General features: G+C 41.3%; 1 protein-coding gene across 2 annotated transcripts in view; it reads left to right on the top strand.

The window, feature by feature from the left end:
- The window catches only part of PTPRB (protein tyrosine phosphatase receptor type B), a 132,435-nt gene that overhangs the window by 68,707 nt on the left and 42,232 nt on the right, over nt 1-21,496 (top strand). For both annotated transcript variants that reach the window (XM_017867501.1, XM_017867503.1), the window contains 8 exons: nt 1,423-1,686; nt 6,263-6,526; nt 7,072-7,335; nt 8,394-8,657; nt 11,758-12,027; nt 15,348-15,611; nt 17,514-17,777; nt 18,819-19,100. In XM_017867501.1, coding sequence (XP_017722990.1) covers nt 1,423-1,686; nt 6,263-6,526; nt 7,072-7,335; nt 8,394-8,657; nt 11,758-12,027; nt 15,348-15,611; nt 17,514-17,777; nt 18,819-19,100 — 2,136 coding nt within the window. The remainder of the gene's footprint in view (nt 1-1,422; nt 1,687-6,262; nt 6,527-7,071; nt 7,336-8,393; nt 8,658-11,757; nt 12,028-15,347; nt 15,612-17,513; nt 17,778-18,818; nt 19,101-21,496) is intronic.

The following is a 21,496-nucleotide window of genomic DNA, read 5'->3' as shown; positions in this document are numbered from 1 at the left end:
ACTCAATCTCAAAAAAAAAAAATAAAAATAAAAATAAAAAATAAATAAAATAAATAAATAAATAAATAAAATTTAGTAGTTGCAAATATTTCAAGCAGTTTTTAAAAATAAGCATAACGAGTTGCTTTTGAGAGCAACCAAAGGATGTATGGATGGCTGAATGGCGGAAGGAAGGAAGGAAAGAAAGAAAAAAGGAAGAAAAGAAGGAAAGAAAAGGAAGGAAAAGATGTACCAATATATAAATCTCCTGGCTAAAAAGTTCAACTTTATATCTAGGAAATGTCCATATATGTGGATCAACATTACCAGAGTTATTCACTAGAATGCAGTTTATAATTTTTAGTGATGGATAAGTGCTTTTAAGTATAAGGTATGCTTTGGGGCTTAATTCACAAAGTCAGAGCATATTACATTAGAAGGATTCTCAGAAGTCATCTAGCCAAATCCTGTCCATTTTAAGTGATGTACTGAAATTGACAATCACAGGAAACTGTTAAGTTAATCAACTAATGATTACAACAGTAGTGCGGTTCATATATACTGTAATATTTTACCTTATATTCATTTATGGCAGTACTATTTATGGGCACCTATTTCCGATATGTGGTTAAATTTTTACTCAATACTGCAGTTACTAACTTGCTGACTACACATCCAGCCAGAGAACTTCTTGAAGACATTCATGCCTTTTTTCATTTTTGTATACCTGACAAATAGCAGGTTCTCAGTAAACGTTTGTGACACTAATCCCCAATTCATATAAGCAAATGATTATAGTTGACATCAGAAAACCCATTATTGCCATAATAGTTCTCTTTGCCCTTGGTTGGTCCAGCTTCCAGACTTCTTATTTCCAAGACAGGTTTTTAGACTTCTTACCACTAGAGGGCAGGAAATGCTTTGCAAAGGGAAAACGGTCCCTCTTGTGTTTGCTATTACTTCCCGGGAATAAATAACTTCATCACAAGAAGATTGAAGCTATCCCAGTTTAAGTTCTTTAGAAAAGCTACCATATTCTTTCCCTTTCCACTCAAACATTTTTGCTTTATTTGTAAGTTTGGTTCAAGTTGATTCATTTGGATTGTTGAAATATTTGTTCCCTTTCTTACAGGGAACCTTCTAAAACATTCTATAAAGATGCCTCCACTTGAAATGCTTTACAAACAACCCTATAAAAATTCAGTAGTGGCATCCTTGTATTTACGAGGCATCCCAAAGGCCTCCTGACATTTTTATTTTGATTAGCCTTCTGATGTAAGAACTCTCAGCTTCTAGAAGCTGAGTGAAATCCTCACACTTCTTTGACCTCTTATGTAATCAGATTAGATCTCGAGTCAACGATTTGTGCTGACTGCAATAGACAACCCAAACTTTTGACTGTGTTTTTCTTTTTGAATCCCCCCCTACCTTTCAAAATCACAGTCCCTTCCAGTGTGAGTGGAGTAACGGTGAACAATTCCGGTCGTAATGACTACCTCAGCGTTTCCTGGCTGCCGGCGCCCGGAGATGTGGATAACTATGAGGTGACGTTGTCTCATGACGGCAGGGTGGTTCAGTCCCTTGTCATTGCCAAGTCTGTCAGAGAATGTTCCTTCAGCTCCCTCATCCCAGGCCGCCTTTACACCGTGACCATAACTACAAGGAGTGGCAAGTATGAAAATCACTCCTTCAGCCAAGAGCGGACAGGTAAGGCTGTATGAAGGTTCAGAGCTCTGTAAGAACCAATTCACATGTGGCTCAGGGCACCACAGAGCTGTAGCAATTCTGTAATGATGGGATGAAAGGCCCTTGAGATCACAAAACTGTTATGGAGTCTTCGTATTTTAACCCAAGAAACTCCTTATGTGAGCAGACCCTGTGTGACTAGAATTTCTATTATATTCAAATAGCGTAAAAAGTATTACTGTTTGGCCGGGCGCGGTGGCTCAAGCCTGTAATCCCAGCACTTTGGGAGACCAAGGCGGGTGGATCACGAGGTCAGGAGATCGAGACCATCCTGGCTAACACGGTGAAACCTTGTCTCTACTAAAAATACAAAAAATTAGCTGGGCGTGCTGGCGGGCGCCTGTAGTCCCAGCTACTCGGGAGGCTGAGGCAGGAGAATGGCATGAACCTGGGAGGTGGAGCTTGCAGTGAGCCGAGATCGCGCCACTGCACTCCAGCCTGGGAGACAGTGAGACTCCGTCTCAAAAAAAAAAAAAAGTATTCCCATCTATGGAGTACTTTTTGGTTGCTAGGACCTGGCTTTATATGTCTTAACTAACCCATATGAACGCCTTATTGAGATAGTCATTGTTATGATTCCCATTTTACAGATCAGGAAACCAAGGTTCGGGGAGGTCAAGTAACTTGCCCAGCTGTTTACCTTGTTAAACACCCAGTCTGTTTCAGATCCTGGTTTTAAACCCAGTTCTGAATAACTCCAGTGCCTACAAAGCTCTCCATCCTAAAATTCATCCTGAAATGTCTGCTGGTCAAAACCACTATTCATCCTTTTTTACACAAGGTGAAAATGTGAACTTTTATGGTTCTGGGATTAGGCAGCAAAAATCTTAGCAAAGGAAATGAATGTTCAGTCCAATGTGCTGGAAAGAATTAAATTTAAATAGCTACCATTTTCCCAATATATTTATGCTTTCTGGGGTTTATACCTGAGATTTCTGCTTAAGGTTGGCATCAATACATTGTCAAATGTTTCCTACTAAGCTATGAGTTTATTTCTGTATTTTAAAATGTCAGTTTTTCCATGAGGTTCTGGGACAATTGTCCTTATCCTATTACATAGCACAGGACCTGGGACTTAGTAGGCATTCAGTAAATATTTGGCAAAGGAATAACCAGAAATCACTTAGATCAGGGGTTCCACCTGGGAGTCCATGGTTCATGGGAGACTTTACGAATGTAGTAACCCCTGAAATTGTTTATGAAGTGGCTGGGGATAGGAAAGATATATGCATTTCTTTGAGAAGTAAGAGTCCATGGCTTTTATCAGATTCTCATGGTTTCTGTGACCCCCAAAAAGCTAAGAACCTCTGATTTATATTGTTACAGAATGCTGGCATTGAAGGGGTCCTTAGAATGATCTAATCATATTTCCCCATTTGGATATAAATGAAATCCCAGAGAAGGAGTGTGGCTTCTCCAAGGTTGCAGGGCTGGCCGGTAGTGGAGCTCAGCCTAGCTCCAGTGCTATGTCTATTCCATCACACTGTATCCTAGAGCACTAGTCAGGGATATAAAGAGATTATCCCTACCCTTAAATAATTTTAAGCCCAGTTACACTGACAATCACAATAATGACTTAGATCTGAAAAGCAGATTTCTATTTACAAAGCAGTCTTATGTCAGGGTCTCATATTAATCAACTTGGAGTGTAAAAATCACCAGAAATTAAAGGATGTGTTACCTAACCACCAACCCCTTGCTTCCTTCCAATGTCAATTCATGATGATTTCCTATCCGTATGACTTTACTATTGCAAAGCCTTTTGCTGAGATTGATTTTAAATGCAAGAAAGTGATTCTTTATTCAGTGCATCCTCTTGACTCCTTGACCAGCATGAACTTGGACTTGGTGCATGACTAATGGAGGCAAATCATTGCCCCCGACAAATCAGTTTAACTGGAGAGTCATGTCTGAGTTGTTCTCTTGATGATTTTGGCTGATTATCTTAATGCCCCTTTCCATTTCTGATGCTCTTGTTCTACACTTTGGGTGAAAATACCAATATTTCTAATTCTGTATCACATCATCTCACTGTGTAGCAAGGCAGGTCTCCACAAATTATCCCCTGTTCTACCCGGTGAGCTCCTTATTGACTTAACGTGATATTCAGCCAGGTTTTTCTTCCTGTAATAGTTGCTTTGCCTTCAGCAAATTGCCTGGATCATTGACCTTTCTTAGCCCATGCATGCCACTTCATAATTTCCTCTCCTTAACTCTGTGATGACTGTATTCTAACAACACTGTAATTGGTTTTAGGTAAATATCTTGGAGAAAGCATATCTGTCCTTGCTCCATATCTGTGGTGAGCTATATTCCAAATGCTAATCAGTAAACACAATGCAACAAAGGATGCTAATGCAACTTGTAGGTGTGAGAAGCATATGAAAAATGGAGCTTCTATGCCAAAATACTGAAATTTCTGGATCATTTCATGATTTGAGAAAAAGTAGAGGAGAAAAATTGGACACAGTCTTGGCATGCGGTCAGATCAGAAACCCCTAATACATACCAAATACAGAGAGAGGCTGTACAGGCCTAGAGGACATGGTAGTATTGGGACAAGAGTTTAGTACCCTGGATCTGAGTTCATGCGTCTTTTCAATGCTCCTCCTCAAATATGTATAATGTCCAGTTACAGTGAAATAGTAATGAATCTGTGGCCTACTGTTGAATTAAAATTCAGCCCCAAATGGAAAAATGAAATCTCCTTAATATCATGCTCTAAATACAGAATTGCCTTGTTCCACAGCGTTCCTAGTAACATGCATATATTTATGTACTGGTTGGGGAGGGAACCACAGATAGACAGAATGGTTTTGTTTATATATTAGAACGAACCTCACATGCACAAAATTGTATTAATCATAATTCTTGGTTCAAGAAACCATGCATCCCCTCAGAGGCCGAGGTGGGCGAATCATGAGGTCAGGAGTTGGAGACCAGCTTGGCCAATATGGTGAAACCCCATCTCTACTAAAAATATAAAAAACTAGCTAGGCATAGTGGCAGGCACCTATAATCCCAGCTACTTGGGAGGCTGAGGCAGGAGAATCACTTGAACCAGAAGGTGGAGTTTCCAGTGAGCCAACATAACATCACTGCACTCCAGCCCGGGCGACAGTGATGTCTCAAAAAAAAAAAAAAAGGAAAAGAAAAAAGAAACCATGCATCAACTGCCACCTTTACTTTTTAGGCATCTAGTTAGTAATTTTTAATAATTTAACATGTACACAAGAAACCAACCACTACCTAAAATAAAAGCTAGGATCTTGACAATAACCTACATCGAAATACGTGGTCCCCACCTCACGAATTCACTCAAAAGTAGCCAACATCTTGACTCCTGTGTTCACCTCTCGCTTGCTTCCCATCTTGCATAGTTTTATTGCATTTATATACAGGCCTCAAATTATTGGTTTTAAAATTTTTTGTTGTTTTTAACATTATTTAAAAGGTATTTTTGATGCAGTATTTAATATCAGGGACTTAGATGTTTTACTTATTATATAGATAAGATTCATCCATATTTTGTTTTGATATTAGGGACAAGAAATCCCTATTTTTGTGTTTTGAGTTAAGGAATTAATTATAACTATTATATAACATTCACTGTGTGTATGTGTGTATATGTATATATTCATTATCCAGTCTCCTGTACATATTCTTCCACACTTGGTTTTTATAGGGTTTTTTTATTTTGCCAGTCAAATGGATATAAAACAGTATTTCACTGTGGTTTTGACTTGCATTTCCTTGATCACAAATAATGTGGAAAATCTCTTCATTTATTATGCAATTAACCATATGTGTTTCTTCTTGATTTTTATTTTTCTTTTCTTTTCTTTTTTTTTTTAATGAGACAGAGTCTCGCTCCATCACCCAGGCTGGAGTGCAGGGGCTTGATGTGATCTCAGCTCACCGCAACCTGCTCCTCCTGGGTTCGAGTGATTCTTCCATCTCTGCCTACCGAGTAGCTGGAACTACAGGTGTGCACCACAATGCCCTGCTAATTTTTGTGTTTTAGTGGAGATGGGCTTTCACCATGTTGGCCAGGCTGTTCTCAAACTTCTGACCTCAAGTGATCTGCCCGCCTCAGCCTCCCAAAGTGTTAGGATTATAGGTGTGAGCCACCGTGCATAGCCTCATTTTTTTTTGGTGGGGATTGGGGAGATTGCTTATATTCTTAGTAACTTTTGAGTCAGCAAGGTATGCTGGAATTATCTATATCATTTACCATCACTCATATTAATCATCAGCCATCATGTTTAATGTTCCATCTTATACATGACATTTTGTGCAGGCAAACAGCAGGCTTAGAATGAGTTCATCAGCTTCTGTTAAAAGATCCATTTAATCACTCCACATAGTGTAACAGTCTTTCCCCTCCAGAAATTTGTGATCTAAGGTCTAAGATTTTTCTTTTTAATACACACAATAATATTCTACTCTTTCTTTTTTATTGTCCCGGGTTGTCATCTGTGATCAATTACTCACTCAGAATTAATACATATTTAGTCATTCTCTGTTTCCTTTTCAGTGCCTGACAAAGTCCAGGGAGTCAGTGTTAGCAACTCAGCCAGGAGTGACTATTTAAGGGTATCCTGGGTGCATGCCACTGGAGACTTTGATTACTATGAAGTCACCATTAAAAACAAAAACAACTTCATTGAAACCAAAAGCATTCCCAAGTCGGAAAACGAATGTGTATTTGTTCAGCTAGTCCCTGGACGGTTGTACAGTGTCACTGTTACTACAAAAAGTGGACAATATGAAGCCAGTGAACAAGGGAATGGGAGAACAAGTAAGTGAAACGATTACAAAATCCGACAGTTGGTTGAACTTGAAAGTCTCTGAGTAATTTATCTGAACCTTGAATTTTTTCTGCTTATTCATTAGTACATTACATTCCCAGTAAGTCTCGCTTGGCGCTAACATCATTTAGCCAAGCCATGGCCTATAATTACAGAATATTTATTGGTAGATAAAAGCAAACATAGTGAGAGAGCAAGAGAGCAAGAAGGCTAAATGTCCCATTTTTCTTCCCTGTCTTCCTGCATCATGGCATTTAAATTCTAGACTTCTTGTTTTATCTTATGGTCGAGATCATAACTCATTTCATAATTATGTTCTACCAATGCTGATCATGTAACATTTATGTCAGGGAAAAAAATTACAATTTTAATAGCTGCTTCCAATTTTTCTTGTTTAATTATGCATGAAGTAGTGCTAGTGGTTTATTTGGGGAAGGGAGATGTTGCCAGTTCCTTGAATGTGATTCATAAATTATTATGTAGGTAAACTCTGATCAATTCCTTTCCTGAAATGTCTTCTCATTTTTCTCCCTAGTTCCAGAGCCTGTTAAGGATCTAACATTGTGGAACAGGAGCACTGAAGACTTGCATGTGACTTGGTCAGGAGCTAATGGGGATGTTGACCAGTATGAGATCCAGCTGCTCTTCAATGACATGAAAGTATTCCCTCCTTTTCACCTTGTAAATACTGCAACTGAGTATCGATTTACTTCCCTAACACCAGGCCGCCAATACAAAATTCTTGTCTTGACGATTAGTGGAGATGTACAGCAGTCAGCCTTCATTGAGGGCTTCACAGGTAATGTGAAATACTGTTCTTGAACCTGAACAGATGCAGTGGTGTATTTACCTTTGGGTAGTCCAGGCATTTCGATTGAGGATTTGGAAGGGTAAAAGAGAGAGCAAGAAGGGACAAAGTCATCTTGATAGTGACAATGATGTTGTCCAACCTGGATGAACGAAAATAAAGTATGATGTCAGTGGCGGGGGGCGGGGGGCGGTGCTTTCAGAGAAATAGCAATGAACTGATGTGATTAGCTATTGCTTGTGAGGCACAAAGATTAAGAATTGTTACTTGGAAATCACTTCTTTAGAACTCTTTTAGGAGTGTTGCCATAGTAGTTAACATGTACTGACAGTTCACCATGAACCAGACCCATAGCAAAGCATTCTACGTCTACATCTTGTTCAGTCTTCACAATGCTCTGGGAGGCCGAGGCAGGAGGATAGCTTGAGCTCAGGAGTTCAAGCACAGCCTGGACAACATGACAAAACCCTGTCTCTACAAAAAAATACAAAAAATTAGCCGGGCATGGTGGTGTGTGCCTGTAGTCCCAGCTACTGGGAAGGTGGAGGTGGGAGGATCACCTGAGCCCAGGAGGTATAGGCTGCAGTGAGCCATAATCATGCACTGCACTCCAGCCTGAACAACAGAGCAAGACCCTGCCTCAAAATATAAAATAAGAATCAATCTTCACAACTCTATTGGCTGGTTAGTATTATCATCACTGCCGTTTTTCCTAATGAAGAAACTGAGACTTACAGAGGTCAAGTAATTTGCCTGTAGTCCCACAGCTAGTGAGTGAGAAAACCAAAACTTGGACCAAGGCACCCTAACTAGCCCATCGCTATATAATTAACATTCCTCATTTCCACTCACCGGCCTTGACTTCCCCTAAGCTTTCCCCATCAACTTCAGTTCACACAGAAAATCAGAGAAAATGGCAAATTGTACTTTCTTTTTCATGTGAGTTCTCTCAGTGGGTGCCAAAACATCAGAAGCATTCAAAACTTTGGTTGAAAATTTCAACAGTTCATTCTTTAAGTGATGACTTTTAAATTTATTTTCTTTTTTAGTTCCTAGTGCTGTCAAAAATATTCACATTTCTCCTAATGGAGCAACAGAGAGCCTGACGGTGAACTGGACTCCTGGTGGGGGAGACGTTGATTCCTACACGGTGTCGGCATTCAGGCACAGTCAAAAGGTTGACTCTCAGACTGTTCCCAAGCACATCTTTGAGCACACGTTCCACAGACTGGAGGCCGGGGAGCAGTACCGGATCATGATTGCCTCAGTCAGCGGGTCCCTGAAGAATCAGATAAACGTGGTTGGGCGGACAGGTGAGCATCCACCTGGAGAAGGGCTAGATTGTAGAATGCCTCATGGTTCTCCAAAATGGGACAGTGAATGGGCTCAGCTATTCACGAACCCAAATTTAAACCCACCAAAGTTTGTATAATTCAATGGTTTCAAGAGCCTTACTCATTTATTCTTTGTATTTTTCTCTTAATAGAGATCTTCAAAACAAATGAAAGGGAATCAGAAACCAAATCATTTGAACAAATTTTTATACTTGCTAAAGGATAATAAAATTTTAAATTTTAACAAGCAGGCTGGGCATGGTGGCTCACGCCTGTAATCCCAGCACCATGCCTGGAAGGCCAAGGCAGGTAGATTGCTTGAGTTCAGGAGTTTGAGGCTAGCCCGGACAACATAGCTAAACCCCATTTCTACTAAAAATACAAAAAATTAGCCAGGCGTGGTGGCGCACACCTGTACTTCCAGCTGCTTGGGAGGCTGAGGTGGAAGAATCACCTGAGCCTGGGAGGTCAAGGCTGCAGTGAGCTGTGATCATGCCACTGCACTCCAGCCTGGGTAACCAGAGTGAGACCCTGTCTAAATAAATAAATAAATAAATAAATTTTAATATGGAGACTTCCATAATTATGCATTTTTCAAAAGTTCTACCTTTTAAGAACAAGTACACATCTGTGCCATCTACTTTACCTGGTAGAGCTAAAAAAAAACCAAGTATCAAATGTATAAATAAATCTGTTTACATCAATATCACTATTCATGTATTATTTTTGAAAGATCTCTAGTCATACTACAGTCCTCTTACAGATGAGGAAAGTATGGCTCAGAAAGTTTACGAAACAGTATCAAGGATACATATATAATAAGACCTAAAGCTATAATTCAAGTCTAGGTCTGTCTGGCCCCAAACCTCATGCCCTCTCCACTGTGACACAATACTTCTTAGATGTCTCCCATTCTCATGACCACTTATTTAGCTGTGGGGCCTGAGGTTTCTATACCATGCCCTACTATGCCTCTATTTCATATCTATGTTTATATCTTTATCTGCATATCTTTAACCCTATGACAAACCCTGTGTTAGAAAGTGGGCATTTGGCTGGGCGCAGTGGCTCATGCCTATAATCCCAGCACTTTGGGAGGCTGAGGCGGGTGGATCACGAAGTCAAGAGATTGAGAGCATCCTGGCCAACATGGTGAAAACCCATCTCTACTAAAAATACCAAAAAAAACAAATTAGCTGGGCATGGTGGTGCAGACCTGTAGTCCCAGCTACTCAGGAGGCTGAGGCAGGAGAATCACTTGAACCTGGGAGGTGGATGTTGCAATGAGCCAAGATCTGCATTCCAGCCTGGTGACAGAGTGAGACTCTGTCTCAGAAAAAATAAAGTGGGCATTCAGTAGCAAGGCAGAGCCCCTGACCTTAAGAACACTATAATCTAGTGAAGGAGACAGAAAAGTAAAAGGCAATGACAGTAAAACATGGTAAGTGCTAAGATAAAAGTGGTTATGAGATGTTAGAGGAGCAAACAAGAAGAATCAGGGAAGGCTTTCAGGAGGAAGTAATATTTAAAGAAAGACTAGGAAGTCATCCAGATGAAGTGTAAGTTGACTTGGTTCCAACAGAGAAAGCAAAGCCCTGGAGGTAGGAGAACGGATGGCACATTTGGGGACCTACACCTTATTTGGTATACTAGAATAAAGGCTGGGCATGGTGGCTCATGCCTGTAATCCTAGCACTTTGGGAGGCCAAGGTGAGTGGATAGCCTGAGTCCAGGTGTTCAAAACCAGCCTGGGCAATGTAGCAAAACCCCATCTCTACTAAAAGCATAAAAACAAAAGTATACTAGAATAAAAAATGTGAGCCATGTGACCAGGTAAGTAGATAGACCAAATCACGAAGAGCTTTGTTTGCCTGTGAAGGTGTTTTGGAATTATGGAGAGCCACTGTAGGGCCATCAGCATGGGAGTGCTATAAAAATATGCTAGATAGAGTCTGCAGATTGAAAGACTGGGAGGTAAGGACGCAAGTGACTGGTCAGTAGGCAGTTGCAATAATGTATGGTCTCATTTATACTTGCTAAAGGATATGATATGGTTCTCAGGTAGTGGCAGCATACAGAGAGTGGCTAGATTCAAGAGACAGAAGATTTAGGATACAGAAATAAAACTCATATTTGATTATATAGACAAGGTTGAGAGTGACAATTGAAGTTTCTGACTTGAACCAAGAGATAGAGACAAAAGACAATGAGAACATTGTAGGAGGGAGATGAGGAGTCCAATTTGGATGTGTTGAGTGTTGGGTGTCTGTGGTACATTCAGGGAGAGATGTGATTTGCAAAAGCAGGAGAAACAACTGAAAGTTTAAATTCAGGAGTTGTCACCTTATGGGTGACACTTCAAACCATGGACATAGATGAAATCTAAGAAGATTATGTAGAATGAGAAGATTATGTAGAATGAGAAATGTTTTCATGGAGCAGTTTGGTAACACCGTTTTCATGGAATCTGCAAAGGGATATTTAGTAGTGCACTAAGGCCTAGGGTGAAAAAGTAAATATCCTCAGATAAAAACTTGAAAGAAGATTTTAAGAAACTTCTATGAACATAGGACAGAAAATATGATTATAATAACAATAATACTATTTTGCCTTTCACTTCAGGAGCTATAGAACAAATACTAGTATATACTACCGCTGAAGTCAAGACTTGAATTTTTGACCTTAGTTAATGTTAGTAATAAAAATCTAAACAAGAAACATAATTCACTATCAAACCCACATTCACTGAATATGAACGTGCTCAGCATTCTTCACTTTCTAGACTCATAGGTATGCACCACTCTGCATATTTATCAGGGCCATCTTCACTAACTTTTCTATCTGAGATCCTATTTAAATTCAGAGAAAAAAATGGAGAATCAAAGTAGTTGTACAGACAGGTTAAGCCAGGAAATCCTTTCTCCTCTTTTCTCCATAAGGGCACACAGAAAGTATCTATGCCACACAAATAAAGCAAACGCATCATCTACCTGCAGTTGATTCAGGAGTTTTTCTCAATTGATTACTTTACCCTAAGTGATAAAATCTGTATTTTGTTGCTCCACTTGTCTCTCTGCAGTTCCAGCATCTGTCCAAGGAGTAATTGCAGACAATGCATACAGCAGTCATTCCTTAATAGTAAGTTGGCAAAAAGCTGCTGGTGTGGCAGAAAGATACGACATCCTGCTTCTGACTGAAAATGGAATCCTTCTGCGCAACACATCAGAGCCAGCCACCACTAAGCAACACAAATTTGAAGATCTGACACCAGGCAAGAAATACAAGATACAGATCCTAACTGTCAGTGGAGGCCTCTTTAGCAAGGAAGCCCAGACTGAAGGCCGAACAGGTAATTAGCACAGCATAATGTTTTGTAGCACATATTGCCAATGTCTACTATTGTGTAAGAACCACAGGGTGAGAGGGATGAAGCAACATTGGGAGATGGTATCTATCTCTTGATATGCTGGGAACATTCACCCTGATTTGCCACTTCCATGTCAGTTTCCCTATCCACACAGGACTTAGCCCACCACACTCTGATTCTGATTTTTCATTAATATTGGTGCTATTAGCTTTCTATTGCTACTGTAATAAAATATCACAATCTTAGTGGCTTAAAACCACCCAAATTTATTATTTTCTAGTCCTGAAGGTTAGAGTCTGAAAAATGGTTTTTGGGGACTGAAATGAAGACATCAGGGCTGTGTTTCCTGTAGGGACTTTCGGGGGAGAATCCACTCCTTGCCTTTTTCAGCTTCTGAGGCTGCCCACATTCCTTGGCTCGTGTCCCCCTCCCAACGATGACATTGCTCCAATCTCTGCATGGGACCTTACATTTCTTTCTCTGCTCTCCTGCCTCCCTCTTCCATCTTTTAAGGACTCTTGTGATTACCTTGGTCACCAACCGGACAATCCAGGATAATTCCTTCGTCTCAAGATCCTTAACTTAATCACATCTACAAAGCCCTTTTTGCCACAGAAGGTAACATATTCACAGGTTCTGGGGATTAGGACATGGACATCTTTGGGGCTATTCAGATAACCACATTGGCCTAATTGATTGATAACTTATTTAGTAAGTACATAGGTCTGAAGGCGGGGATGGTTATGTTGACGGGGACATAAAGATAAATCAGGCATGCTTCTCGTCCTTAAAGAGCTGACTGATGAGACAGACACATGGACAAATAATGGCAATGCATTGTGATAAAGAGTACATATAAGAGAGGGATGTCTGGCATTCAGGGAAGCATGGAGCTCAGGCAGAATTGGGACATCTTCATAAAAGTGACATTTCAGTACTGTCTTGAAGGATGAAGAAATTCTCCTTATAGAGAGAAGGTAGAATACTTTGTACAGACAGCCTGTCCTGTGCAAAGACCAGGAGGTATGAACAGGAGAAAGGAGAAGTTGTGGGTGGCTGAAATGTGTGTTGCATGATGGAAAGGTGAGGCTGAAAGCCAGATTGGAGCCAAATTAGACGGTGCCTGGTAGCCTTCCTCAGGAGTTTTTTTTATCTTAAAGCAATACAAATTTTTTAGCCAGAGAGCAATTGTTTTGTAATAAAAGATTTATCTTTAAAAAGATAAATCAGATAGCAATGGGGCAATGGATTGAATGGAAATGAACCAGAGGTGAGGAGATCCACCTATTAATTCATGTATTATTGAGTACATACTATAGGTTAGGCACTGTTCTAACTGCTCGATATACAGAAATGAATAAAAAATTCCCATGGTCATTATGCTTATAGTCTAGTGGGGAAGAAAGTCAATAAACAAAATAAATAAGTAAAAGATATAGGAGGCTGGGTGGTAATAAAGACCAAGAAGGAAATTAAATTAGGAAAGTAGGATAGCAAGAGTTGGGGCTTACAATTTTATCTATCTATCTATCTATGGTTATTATTATTATTATTATTACTATTATTATTATTTTGGAGACAGTGTCTCGCTCTGGCACCAAGCTGGAGTGCAGTGGAACAATCTCAATTCACTGCAACCTCTGCCTCCTAGGCTCAAACAATCCTCCCATCTGAGCCTCCCAAGTAGTTGGGACTTCAGGAATGTGCCACCACGCCCAGCTAATTTTTGTATTTCCTTGTAGAGACAGGGTTTCTCCATGTTGCCTAGGCTGGTCTCACACTCCTAGGCTCAAGAGATCCACCTGCCTCAGCCTCCCAAAGTGTTGGGATTACAGGCATAAGACACATGCCTGGTCAAGGGGCTTACAATTTTTTTTTTTTTTTTTTTTTTTTGAGACAGAATCTCCCTCTGTTACCCAAGCTGGAGTGCAGTGGTGCAATCTCAGCTCATCACAACCTCCACCTCCTGGATTCAAACAGTTCTCCTGCCTCAGCCTCCCGAGTAGAGTAGCTGGGATTAAAGGTGTGCACTACCACGCCCAGCTAATTTTTACATTTTTAGTAGAGATGGGGTTTCGCCATGTTGGCCAGGCTGGTCTTGAACTTTTGACCTCAGGTGATCCACCCTTCTCAGCCTCCCAAAGTGCTGGGATTACAGGCATGAGCCACTGCACCCAGCTGGGACTTACAATTTTAGGTAGTACAGTCCCCGAAGACTTCACTGAGGCAGTGACATTTGAGTAAAACTCTGAAAGAAATGAGAAAGTCATGCAAATATTTGGGTATTTAGAAGCACAGCCAATGCCAAAGCAAAGACCCTGAGTGGGTGTGTGTCTGACCTGTTGGAGGAACAGTAAAGAGGCCCATATGACTGGAACAGAGTGAGCGCAAATGAGTGGGGGGGATGCAGTTGGACAGGTAATGGGGTCATGACATGACTGCAGTCATAGGAGAAGGACCAACAGCTGAACGAATGTAGGGGCTCTCATGAAGAATAGTGGATACAGTCAAGAAATATTTTTGCATTAGCTAAGGTGGCACTTGGGAGCTGAGTGGATTACAGAGGAAGGAATAGAAGATTCCAGAGTTTCTACCTAGGATGTCTGGTAGAAGATGATGCCATTAATTGAGATAAGAGAAGCAGGAGGAGAGAGGGTCAGGCAAAAATCCACAGAGTTCAGCTGTGTATTGAATTTGAGGTGCCTGAGTGACTTGCAGAGAGAGGGGACCATAGGCATTTGGAAATACGGATTTGAGCTCAGAAGAGTAGTGAGCTGGACATAAAATGATCTGGACCAGAATGCTAGTTGAATCCATAAATTGAATGAGACTGATTGCTCAGCTAGGGCTATAGAATATGAAGGAAACAAAGGATGGATCCATGGGAAATAACTTGTAAGGACCTGGCAAAAGGAGCGGAGAAAGCAAAAAGAGCCTGAGAAAGAGCATTTGAGGTGGAGAAAAGAGAACTCAGGCGAAATCAAGGCAGATGTCCTGTTCTGTTTCTACTGGCATCTTAAGCCTTCTGAGGAATCAGACAGCATCTGTGCCAGCAGTTTGCAAGGAGGCGGTTTCTAGCAGCACTTGACCTTGCCAAGAGGTAGCACAGAAGTCCAAAAGGGTTTGCAAAATTCTAACATGAAGCTTTTTGAAAAATGCTTTTGGCTTTTCCTATTGTTTCTGTTTCCTATATCACTGAATCCAACTTCCTCTTTCTGTTTGCTTTTCCCTTTCTTTCCTACCTGCTCTCTTCTCCTCACTGCATTTCCCTCCCTCATTCTCTTGCTCCTCGACTTTTCCAGTCCCAGCAGCTGTCACCAACCTGAGGATCACAGAGAACTCCACCAGGCACCTGTCCTTCCACTGGACCGCCTCAGAGGGGGAGCTCAGCTGGTACAACATCTTTTTGTACAACCCAGATGGGAATCTCCAGGAGAGAGCTCAAGTTGACCCGCAAGTCCAGAGCTTCTCTTTCCAGAACTTGCTACAAGGCCGAATGTACAAGATGGTGATTGTAACTCACAGTGGGGAGCTGTCTAATGAGTCTTTCATATTTGGTAGAACAGGTAAGACCAAGACCCACGCAGTAATGCATCGTGGGGGAATTGTCCCGGTATTCACTGGCTTTTCCTGGGTTGGTCCTTAGTTTCCTATTCTATTCAGGATGTAGCTTTATATGACATTTGTGACTTTCAGGCTGTTTGACCCTAAATCGCACCTTTGATTATGTATAACTGATTTGTGGCCAGTGTTTGCACTAGGTTCTGCTCTTTTGCCTCCACTTGTTTACTTCCTAGGGCTTGGTAAAAAATGAATGTGCTTCCTCCTCTTGACATCAAACTGTACAAGAGGGCCGTAACCCATCATAGTTTAATTCAAGCCATACCCTTCAGCTTTCTAACAAGAAATAGATGGAGAGGAGAGCAGGAGCAGAGAAGGGCAACCACAAATATAACAAACAGGCAGTGACTGCTGTGAATTAGAAACATAGCACTAGATGAAGTGAAAACACAGAGTTCCAGGAAAGTGAAAGACATCTCTCTGGGCTGCAAATAAAAAACAGAATCTACCCTTTTCCCATAATTTGAGTCTTTAATCTCCTATTCAAAAAAAAAATTTTTTTTTTTGAGACAAGTTCTCGCTGTGTTGCCCAGGCTGGAGTACAGTGATGCCAGCATGGCTCCCTGCAGCCTCGACCTCCTGGGTTCAAGTGATCCTCTTGCTTCAGCCTCCCAAGTAGCTGGGACGACAGACACATGACACCATGTATAGCAAACTTTTAATTTTTTAATTTTTATTTTTTATAGAGATGGGGGCCTCCCTATATTGCCCAGGCTGGTCTTGAACTCCTTGGCTAAAGCAGTCCTCTGCCTTGACCTCCCAAAGTGCTAGAATTAGAGGCATGAGCCACCACGCCCAGCCAACCTATTCAATTCTTTTTTCTCATTTGACAATAGTTTTAGGTGCTCTTCTGTGCCAGGTACATGGCCCACTGCTGTAATATGATGGTGAACAAGACTGTCAAGGGCGCTGCCCTCACAAAACGCTGGAATAGCGGGGAGGGAAGAGGACAGGGACAGATCATTAAAGGGAGATGATTTGGGAATGCCTTAAATTCTGTGAAAAAAATGATGTGTCATGATAGTGACTTGGCAGGACAAGCAACTACTTTAGATAGGAGAAGGCATTTCAGCAGAGAACTAAAGGTGAGGGGAGCCATGTGGGAACATATTCCAAGGGCACCCAACAGAAGTTCTGTTTGTCTTTTAAAAGGAGTGAAGAAGAGCTGCGATAAGCCTCAGCCACAGATAGAATTGCCTACCTGTCATCATTTCTGAGGCAGCCCTTTGCACATCTTTCCTCACCTGCTCATTAATGCTTAGAAGTCCTCCAATGTGGCAACAGTCTTCATTCTCCAAAGAATAGCAAAGCTATTGGGATGGACGGCAGCGTGACTAATCTATACAATGATAGGAGTGACTGTTAACACTTCTCTCCCTAAATGAAGTTGTACCAATACAGATTTTATAAGAAAGAGCACAAGAGAACTGAGAACCTAAAGGAGGATAGAGAGGACGTAAAGAGACCCGGAGAGGGTTGCTATGGAATGGTGGCTGCAATGACATAGGCCACACTGGGGAGGAGCTGGAACCTTGTATACACATTTTCTGGGCCTTTTTAAATAAGCTAAATGACAACGATTTATTCATCATTTATGAAGATTTCATTTTACATGCTTATCAGGGTGCATGTGGCAAGCATCTAGAAGTCACCACCTGTTTTGTTTTAATTTACACCATATCTCTAGTCCATACACCCTTAAAGTTAAATAGCCTGAAATGTAGGCAAGATCTGACTATAATATGTACAGCTCACCCACATGCCCAACATAGCATATACTCTCACCTGTGGGACAAAATGCCTTTGTTTCTGTTTTGTTCTCATTAAGAATTTTTCTTCTGTTTAAGTCCCAGCCTCTGTGAGTCATCTCAGGGGGTCCAATCGGAACATGACAGACAGCCTTTGGTTCAGCTGGAGTCCAGCCTCTGGGGACTTTGACTTTTATGAGCTGATTCTCTATAATCCCAATGGCACAAAGAAAGAGAACTGGAAAGACAAGGACCTGACGGAGTGGCGGTTTCACGGCCTTGTTCCTGGAAGGAAGTACACGCTGTGGGTGGTAACTCACAGTGGAGATCTCAGCAATAAAGTCACAGCGGAGAGCAGAACAGGTGAGAAGCCCAGGTGCAAGTGGCCAAGGGGTGGTGGGAAGTAGCTTCCGGAGACACATTTTGATTCTGATTTTAATGACGAGATAAAGCCAATAATGGTATACCCTGTGCTAGCCCCTGAACTTGGGAAGAGACTGTGGTACAACAGATAAAGGACAAGGCTACGGTCCAAAAGAACTAAGTCCTTAGCTTAGCTCTATGAATCTGGGCAAGTCATTGAGCATCTCTAGGCCTCAGTTTCCTTATCTGCAAAGTGGGGATAATCATATACATCATCACTGTGTGGCTATCACCAGTGCACCCTAACTGTTTTTATGTCATGGGCACACATAGATGTCTGTGTGTCACCCTGGGGTTAATCAACAAGGCTATTTGCAATTGGACATAATTGTCTGTGGACGTCAGCTCTGCACCCCAAAATCTGATGGAATTAATACCTTCACACACTTGTAACCCATTCGGAGCACACTCATGCTCCACAGCACCATGGTAAGGAAGATCTGGCTATGAATATTTAAGAAAACATATACGAGGCTGGGCACCGTGGCTCACGCCTGTAATCCCAGTACTTTGGGAGGCCGAGGTGGATGGATCACTTGAGGTCAGGAGTTCGAGAACAGCCTGGGCAACAAGAGGAAACCCTGTCTCTACTAAAAATACAAAAATTAGCCAGGCGTAGTGGTGGCACCTGTAATCCCAGCTACTTGGGAGGCTGAGGTGCCTGTAATCCCAGCTACCTGGGAGATGGAGGTTGCAGTGAGCCAAGATCAGGCCACTGTACTTCAGCCTGGGCGGCAAGAGCAAAACTCTGTCTCGAAAAAAAAAGAAAAAGAAAAAGAAAAGAAAACGTACATAAAATGCTTCAGGACAGTGCCTTACACATAATAAACACTATTAATGAAAGCTCCTGCTACTATATTATCATATTATCTCTTCCTACAAAGTACATTAAAAGTGTGTCTGATGTTACTCAGCTATCTTTTTTGTATGTGTTATGGCATAGATGTGATTATGTGATTTTTCACTTTCTCCTATATTCAGCTCCAAGTCCTCCCAGTCTTATGTCATTTGCTGACATTGCAAACACATCCTTGGCCATCACGTGGAAGGGGCCCCCAGACTGGACAGACTACAATGACTTTGAGCTGCAGTGGTTGCCCAGAGATGCACTTACTGTCTTCAACCCCTACAACAACAGAAAATCAGAGGGACGCATTGTGTATGGTCTTCGTCCAGGGAGATCCTATCAATTCAGTGTCAAGACTGTCAGTGGTGATTCCTGGAAAACTTACAGCAAACCAATTTTTGGAACTGTGAGGACAAGTATGACATGTTTTCCTATTCTTGTTTCTCAGATGGAGTGAGGGGAAATATATGTTCAACATCTTACTCAAATAGGGCTTGGATTAAATCCGTATTTTTACATGGGATTGGTCTGGATTTGAATTCAGGCAGAAGTCTATGTAGATTTGTTCATTCATTCAACATTAACAACAAGGGACAATAAAGAAATAATCTCTCTGCCCTCATGGGGCTTACAATTAGGTAGGACGTACTATTTGTAAATAGACATTATATTTTGGGTATGATGAGGGAAGTAAATGGTACTATAGAGGCACTGGTTGGGTAATCTAACCCAATACAAGAGAACTTCTTGGAAAAGGAAACATCCAAATAGAAACCTAAAGAAAGAAAGTTACCAGGTAGAGGTGGGGGAAGAAGTGGAGAATATTCCAGGTCGAGAGAATAAAATATTCCAAGATCAGAGAGGAGGGAGAGTACAAGATCTACTAACAGGGGAACAGAAAGAAGTTAATTTGGCCATAGCATAAAAGGTAAGGATTAAGGGAATCAGATAATAAAATGTTTTGTATTCCATGGTAACTACTTTGAACTTTATTTTGGACCAACTGGAGCCACTCAATTTTAGCAGAGATATCATAATCATTATTTACACTTTAGAAAGTTACTCTGGGTACAGTGTAGAGAATAGACTGAAAGAGGCAAAACTAGAAGCAGAGGGATCATAGGACATACTGCTGTATGTCCCTGAGATAAAAATACTTTGACGACGAAGCATATACTAGTTTCTTCCCAAAGGCATTTTGGGATAGATACTATCACCCTCAAAGAAAGACAGGTTTTCAATGTAGGGACTTTAATCCAAATATTTGTGTTTCAATAATACCCAGTAGAAGTAGTTTCTGGGATCAGATCAGATAGTTTTTGGTTGTTGATAAAATGCATAGTTGAAAGTTAGACATTTAAGCATTTTAATAAAGTCAGACATTTTTAATAAGCATTAATACTATAACAAGTATAACTTTTATGCCACATTGTATCCAAAGAGCAGTTATTTGTGTGTCAAGAGAAATATGTGAAAAAGAACTAAGAGTTTTAGTTTATGGCAAGCTCAGGCTGAGTTTTCAGTGGCTGACTGTGGGCTGTGTTCATGAAATCTGTTAAGCAGAACACCCTGCACTGGTTACCAAACCCAGGTCAGGACTCTGAACGCTTCTGCCCATTGCATCTGGTATTAGAGTCACCAGAGAAACATAATGCAAGCACTGGATGGAACAAAGCTTTACTTACACAGGGAGGAGACAGAGTAAGATCAGCCTCAACAGTATGCGTCAGTCCCTCATGGCCAGCTGCAGTGGTTGCCCAGAGATGCACTTGCTGTCTTCAACCCTGACAACAACAGAAAACAGAAGGGCACATTGTGTATGGTCTCTTCCAGCAGCCAATGCAGGGCAGTTGACTAAGTGCACCACTCTCAGGCCACAGTAGAAGGACCCTGTCCTGTCTCCTCAGAGGACAACTGTAGCATTGGTGTTCACCATCTGCCATGTGACACACAGGCGTAAGCAGAACAAAAGAGCATACATTGGGCTTGCAACAGGGAACGATACTCCCACACAAGGCAATGAGCCCAGCACAGGCTGTGTAGGCTCTCGATCTCTTGGTAAGAAAGTATCTTAAGCTCAAGGGCCATTTCTTACACAGCCAAACGGGGGTCGATAGACTATGCACACGAGACTGCCTTTCCCAACAGCCTTGCAGGTACTCAGTTTAAGAGCTCATATGACTCTGTTAAAGGCTGGGCTTATAGATCACAACTGGACTGTTGTATTCAGTCCTGGATGCTAGAATTTAAGTGAGGCATTTACCAAACTGGGGAGTGCCCAGGAGGACAAAAAAACTGCCATGAAGAGGGACTCAGTGTTGTATTTTATGAGGAATGATGACTAGTGGAACCTGTTGTTTGTTTGTTTGTTTGTTTTTTCGAGGCTTGTATTTATTAGGATCAGGTGAGGCTATGGGTAACAGAAAATCCAAAATAGCAGAAGTTTAAATAGAATAGAAGTTTGTAATTTTCATGTAAAATCATTCCAGTACTCAATTTCTCACAGATATGCTTCAACCATAATGAATGATTTGCAGTTCTCAATTTTCTACCATCCTACTCCCGGCACCTCCTCCTTTGGTACCTGGGTTTGTGGTTTTTCTCTACGCAGAATGCCTCTTTCTTGATATCTTGGCAGAGTGTCACCTCTGCCTTACAGCTTTTACTAACTCCTGCTGATAACTAGTAGCCAGCAGCTGAAAGTTGCGTGTCACCGCCCCCCCCAACATAGCACCTTCTCTCGCCATTTCTTCTGGTATGTTTTCCTTTCTGCCTTCTATTATGGCTATTTGGACTCATTTCCATTCCTGCA

The sequence above is a fragment of the Rhinopithecus bieti genome, unplaced genomic scaffold, assembly GCF_001698545.2.
Source record: "Rhinopithecus bieti isolate Rb0 unplaced genomic scaffold, ASM169854v2 scaffold_3874, whole genome shotgun sequence".
NCBI lineage: Eukaryota > Metazoa > Chordata > Mammalia > Primates > Cercopithecidae > Rhinopithecus > Rhinopithecus bieti.
The sequence above is the reverse complement of the archived record's forward strand: the minus strand, read 5'-3'. Positions and strand labels throughout refer to the sequence as shown.